This window comes from Branchiostoma belcheri, unplaced genomic scaffold (genome assembly GCF_001625305.1).
Source record: "Branchiostoma belcheri isolate BF01 breed outbred unplaced genomic scaffold, Haploidv18h27 scaffold90, whole genome shotgun sequence".
NCBI classification, from domain to species: domain Eukaryota; kingdom Metazoa; phylum Chordata; class Leptocardii; order Amphioxiformes; family Branchiostomatidae; genus Branchiostoma; species Branchiostoma belcheri.
In genome coordinates, this window is record NW_017804576.1 from 1,151,892 (window position 1) to 1,157,891 (window position 6,000).

General features: G+C 42.0%; 1 protein-coding gene across 7 annotated transcripts in view; it reads left to right on the plus strand.

The window, feature by feature from the left end:
- The window catches only part of LOC109487969 (alpha-actinin, sarcomeric-like), a 56,289-nt gene that overhangs the window by 41,007 nt on the left and 9,282 nt on the right, over positions 1–6,000 (plus strand). For all 7 annotated transcript variants that reach the window (XM_019792095.1, XM_019792090.1, XM_019792093.1 and 4 more), the window contains exons 17-21: positions 414–572; positions 1,186–1,374; positions 3,446–3,595; positions 4,280–4,348; positions 4,676–4,753. In XM_019792095.1, the coding sequence (XP_019647654.1) occupies positions 414–572; positions 1,186–1,374; positions 3,446–3,595; positions 4,280–4,348; positions 4,676–4,753 (645 nt within the window). The remainder of the gene's footprint in view (positions 1–413; positions 573–1,185; positions 1,375–3,445; positions 3,596–4,279; positions 4,349–4,675; positions 4,754–6,000) is intronic.

Sequence of the window (6,000 nt, forward strand, 5' to 3'; positions counted from 1 at the left end):
ATCAGTAGTTTAAGTCCTGCACATAGGATGACCTACAATAGACCAATCCCAAAGCCCTCTGTCAGTACATAGAAATGCAAAATGACAACAAAAATTGCAAATGTTTAACTGACATGTTTAACCACTCTCTATCTGGTTGAATCTCTAGTTACCACCCTCTCATTGGTTGAACTGCTGATTTGATGGGCAGTCAGGATTGGTCTCCACCAGAATATGAAGATTCCGTGTGGATCTAACCATGCCTGCCAAAAAAAAACAGTTACTCAAGCAGCTGGATATGATTTTGGAATCACCTGAAACGTCTGACTGTTTCCAAAAGCATATCCAGTCACTTGAGTAACTGTTTTTTGGCGGATCTTATATGGTCCCGGATGTCTAACCTTCACCGATCTAACCCTGTCTGGTTCCCTCAGGGCCTGATCGATGCCCACGAGGCGTTCAAGATGACCCTGCCCGAAGCCGACAAGGAGTTCAACGCCATCATGATGTGCATCACGGAGGTGCAGCGCATCGTGCAGCAGCTCGACCTGAAGGGGGTCACCATCAACCCCTATACCAACATCACAGGAGAGGTGAGTTGACAAAAAAAAAAGATCAGTGGCAGCAGTAGTAGTAGTAGTAAAAGAAGACTGGTTCATTGATCAAGGACACCATCACAGCACTGAAAAACACGTTTGAAGTTAAAAATTTTGATCCAACACAACGAAATTTTCTCACCGAGAGCTTTTGATCAGTCAATCTGGTCTTCCTCAGAAGACTGACCCAGTGAGGCTTGTCATGTGGCTTCTTTATTGGTTTTCCAACCACCAAACATACATATGCAGGGAAAGACAAGAGTCTCCCTGAAGTGGATAGTTTGTTACAATATAATCAAAACACATAATACAATACAATCAATGAACAATAAACAGCTTCTTTGAAGTATGACCCAACACTGGGTCAAAGGTATCAAAGGCACTGGAAAACCTGACAGCCACAATGGCTGAATTGCAAGGCTTATTCCAACAAAACATTTCGAACCAGTAAACCAAACCATGTCACATTGTTTCCTCAGAAACTGAATCAGAAGGATCTGAACAACAAAGTCAGTTTTTAATGTGGTAGATTTTTAACCTCAAGTTAGCCTCATGCTGTGTTTTTTTTTATTAAATAGTCCGAACCATGTCGTGTTTTTTTTTTTCCCAGGAACTGAAGCAGAAGTGGCAGGACGTGAACAACCTTGTTCCTCAGCGTGACTCTGTGCTGCAGCAGGAGATGGTGAGACAACAGAACCACGAGCGCCTCAGGAGGCAGTTCGCGCAGAAGGCCAACTCCGTCGGACCCTGGATAGAGAAGCAGGCCGAGGCCATCGCCACCATCGGCATGCAGATGCAGGTCAGGCAGCGTTGTAGTAACTTTGTGTGCCACATAGTGATGCATACCTAAACCCAATTTTAGGTTCAGGTCCGGATTCAAGTCCAGAGGTTTAGGTTCAGTTTCGGACTTGTAAGTCCGGACCTAAACCCATGGCATATACAAAATTGCATGTTGGCAACCTTGCAATGTTGTCTGGGTGAAACTTTGGCAACATAACATGGAGGCCAGTACTTGACAATGCCCGGTGGCAATGTTTTCCTCGTTTTGTAGCAAAGATTTTGCAATCTGCGGAAGGTTTTAGGTGGTTTGGAAAGAAAAGGGGTATGTGAAATGGGATTTTATGGTAATAAGTCTGGACTCGGTTCTTGACTTTTAGGTTTTTTTGGACTTGAACCTAAATATTCTTACAAGTCCGGATCCAAGTCCAGTGAACCGGTATGCATCACTAGTGCCACATCTTAAATGTCAAATACATTCTCACTTATCTAAGTGCCTTGGAGTGCGACTTGAAGTCCTCTTTGTTTGCTAAATACAACTTTTCATTCCTGTGGGATATTTTTGCCTGCTGGGACACATGAGGTTTGCACCAATGGTTAACCAGAATAAAGGACAGATGTGGGACACTTGCATTCAGGACGTTGTTAACTGTAGTCATAGAGAGAAACTGAGAGACTGTTGAACGTAAACAAATGCTCAACAGTGCTCAGCTTTCTACTAACTTTTTGATTTGTTGTGTGAAGTGACAGGGCAAAAAAAATAAAAACAGGCTTGTGTGAAGTGACAGGGCGAAAAAAAAATAAAAACAGGCCTAAGCATCCTATGATAGCCCCAAAAGGTACGATAGGAGTTTATGAAGTAAACATACCAGGCTGATTACCTTCGCCAAGAAGGTTATGTTTTCAGAGGCGTTCGTGTATGTGTGTGTGTGTGTGTGTGTCTGTCAACACGATAACTTGAGAAGGCTTGAATGGACTGACTTGATATTTGGTAGGTGGGTAGGTCTTGGTGAGACCTCAAAATGATTAGATTTTGGGCCACCTAGCGGCTTGTCATGGTACTGCAGCAGAACTTCCGGTTTTGATATCTCATGATCCAGACATGCTAGGGTGACGAAATTTAGATGGTAGATAGCTCTTGTGCTGGGGATGAAGTGACATGAGTATGAGCTCCCTAGTTGCTTGCTCTAGAACTGCAGGGGGGTTTAAAGGACAGATGTTTAAAAGAGGATAACGCAAGAACCGATTGATGGATCATCGTGATTTTTGGTATGTATGTAGCTTAAGTGATGCTTGACATAATGATATTACAATTATGCAAATATTGATGTAATTTGCATAATTAATGAGGAAATTCTATAAATCAGCTGCATTCCATGATAGGAAGTTCAAGCTTGTAACATATGTTATTAAGAACGAGAGAAACACAGGCAAATATCGATTATGCAAATGAAGACTTAATTTGCATAATTAATGAGAAAATGTTATAATTGCATAGTGGTAACTGCCTGGAATTTCATACTTGGGGTGTTTGAAAGTTAAGTGAAGGTGAACATAATTAAACATAACTTATTCAAATAAGGACCACATTTGCATAATTTATGAGAAAATGGCATTCTTTGTTAAGATAAGACTGTCTTTTGGTGGAGAATATGATCAACAGACTGATATAATTCATGCAATTGAGGATCCTATTTGCATAATCAGGGTGATTAGTATATTTCTTATTCATAAAGGCTAACATCATTTGGCGAAGGTATGAGATCGTGGAACTCTAGTTTACAATGCAAACAATGAATTTTGAAGTTTTTCTCAAACCGATGTATTTAAAGATGGAAAAACTTTAACAACTAGGAAGACAAGGAGCTTTCTCCAACTGTTGGGGCCAAAATATGAGCATTTTACAGTTGATTAAGAAGCTGAAGCACAGGGGAAACTTGCTTTGCTTGACCAGCAATGCCCAGCAAGATTTACTTGACAGTGGGTGAGCTTTGAAGCAGCTGTGGGAGTTTTCATGCATTGTTTTGAGAGTAGTTATGTCCAAGATGTGATCTGCTTCATCTGATGAGACTTTTTCCCCCTCTTGTATGCAGGGCACTCTGGAGGACGCCCTGCTGAAGCTGAAGAACATGGAGGCTCAGATCATGGCCTACAAACCCAACATGGACGAGCTGGAGACGTACAACCAAGCCATCCAGGAGTCCCTGGTGTTCGAGAACAAGCACACACAGTACACCATGGAGGTCAGTACACTCTTACACTGTACTATATACATGTACAAGCACACACAGTACACCATGGAGGTCAGTACACTCTTACACTGTACTATATACATGTACAAGCACACACAGTACACCATGGAGGTCAGTACACTCTTACACTGTACTATATACATGTACAAGCACACACAGTATACCATGGAGGTTAGTACACTCTTACACTGTACTATATACATGTACAAGCACACACAGTACACCATGGAGGTTAGTACACTCTTACACTGTACTATATACATGTACAAGCACACACAGTACACCATGGAGGTAGGTTAACTCTACACTGTTACACATCGTATACATGTACAAGCACACACACAGTACACCATGGAGGTCAGTACACTCTTACACTGTACAAACACACACACACAGTACACCATGGAGGTCAGTCTGCACTCGTGACTTTGTGACTCTAGACTGTCCAGTTGGTCCATGTATATGTCGGTGTAGATCCTGATTGAAGTCTCTGTCAGCAGAAACTTCGAATGTTTGTTTGAATTGCTAGTAGAATTGCTTCTGGTAGAGAGTCTGTAAATTTTAAGATATTTGCTTACAAGACATGACTTTTCCACTTGGATTGGTCTACATACAGTATGTGTTGTTAGAAGACTTCTTGACTAACCTCTGTTGTTTTTTTGTTTTTTTTGTCAGACTCTGAGGGTTGGCTGGGAGCAGCTGCTGACCTCCATTGCCAGGACCATCAACGAAGTGGAGAACCAGGTAAGAGGCGACACTTTGCTGGAATAAAATTACATGTAGGACGTACCTTTGATTCCATGTCATTACGACTGTACCACCAAAGTCTTACCATTTCATCAGATGATAAGTAATCTTTAACGGTTGAAAGTCCATTCTGAAACAGGTTTGAACTGTAATTGCAACATAAAAGATTTTTGACTGCCCAACTCCAGTCTTTGTCAAGGATTGAGCGATCCACCGCTTCCTTGACGTCATGTTATGCAGATAAAACGTGACTCAGTGAGGTGTGGACCATAAGTAGCAGAAAGCCATAGAGCCTTTCTTTAACATTTCACCCCCTTTCCTTAGATCCTGACCAGAGAAGCCAAGGGCATCCCAGAGGAGAAACTGCAGGAGTTCAGGGCCTCCTTCTCTCACTTCGACAAGGTAAGGCCGTCCTCACGGCAGGCATCGTGCACACAGGCCTGATGCTGTGCTCTGCCTGGTGTTAGGGTTTTCATAGGGCCTAGGGAAAAAATTGTGTTTCCTGTTTCCCGACCGACTCTAGCCTATTTTTGTGATCCCTGCAAGGGACATAAATTTTTCAAGCTGATCGACCCTTTCTATATTTCCATGATCTGATATTTAATATGTTTTCCAACAATCATGGACATAGAAAATAGAAGTGTGCTCATGCAAGTTTAATGTTGTTAAACTGAAACAGGAAACACAACATTTATTTTTCCTAGGCCTAGATCATCCTCATATGCTAGACACATGCTACAGCTGTGTGGAACTCATTCACAGCTTTGGAAAACATATAAAGTAAAACAGTTTGCTCGTAATAAGCACTGCATGTAACAAGAGCTGAAGATGATACTAGTGCTTTTATCAGCCAATATATAATGTAGCTAAAAGTTAGATATCATACTGCATTTTCATACCAGAATGTGGCCTTGACTTTACACTGTATGTTGTATAAAACATGGTGCATTATCACTGTATTTGAGGCTGCTGTTGTGTATAGACTTCAGCAGACCCAGCTTAATGCCTTGCCACGGTAGCTCCATGTAGAAGCTCAGCAAGGCACTGCTCTATTTGTGTGGCTCACCCCAACACTGCCCTGTCCCATGTCGCATGTTCTGTACGTATGTGCATGTTCACTTGCCTGTCACCCGACTTCACCATCCACTGCACTCTTCCACTTTTCGATATTTTGACGATTTTCTTCCCTTTGAGTATTTTCAGTACCTTTGACATATATCTGATTACTTTCATTTCCTTTGGTCTTATTTTGACGTCTTTCTTTGCTGCTCTTTTAATGACTGAATTATTTCCATCTTCTCTATTCCCCCTCTTTTCCCTTCTCGTTTTCCTGTGTTGTTTTGTGTGATGTTTTTTTTCCCTGTGTTCCTGTTTTTGTCTGTCTGTGTCCACGTTCTTGTCCTGTTCCACGTCTTGTGTATTGTTGTGTCCTGTGGTCCCTCCCCCTTTCTGTATGGTATGTCTGTTGGCTCTCCCCCTCCCCCTTGTGTGTTGTGATATCTCTGTGTGTCTGTATGTGTCGTCATATCTGTGTGTGTTGTCATATCTGTGTGTGTGTGTGTGTGTGTGTGTGTGTTGTCATCTCTCGTCTGTGTGTGTGTGTGTCTGTGTGTGTGTGTGTCTGTGTGTGTGTGTGTCTGTGTGTGTTG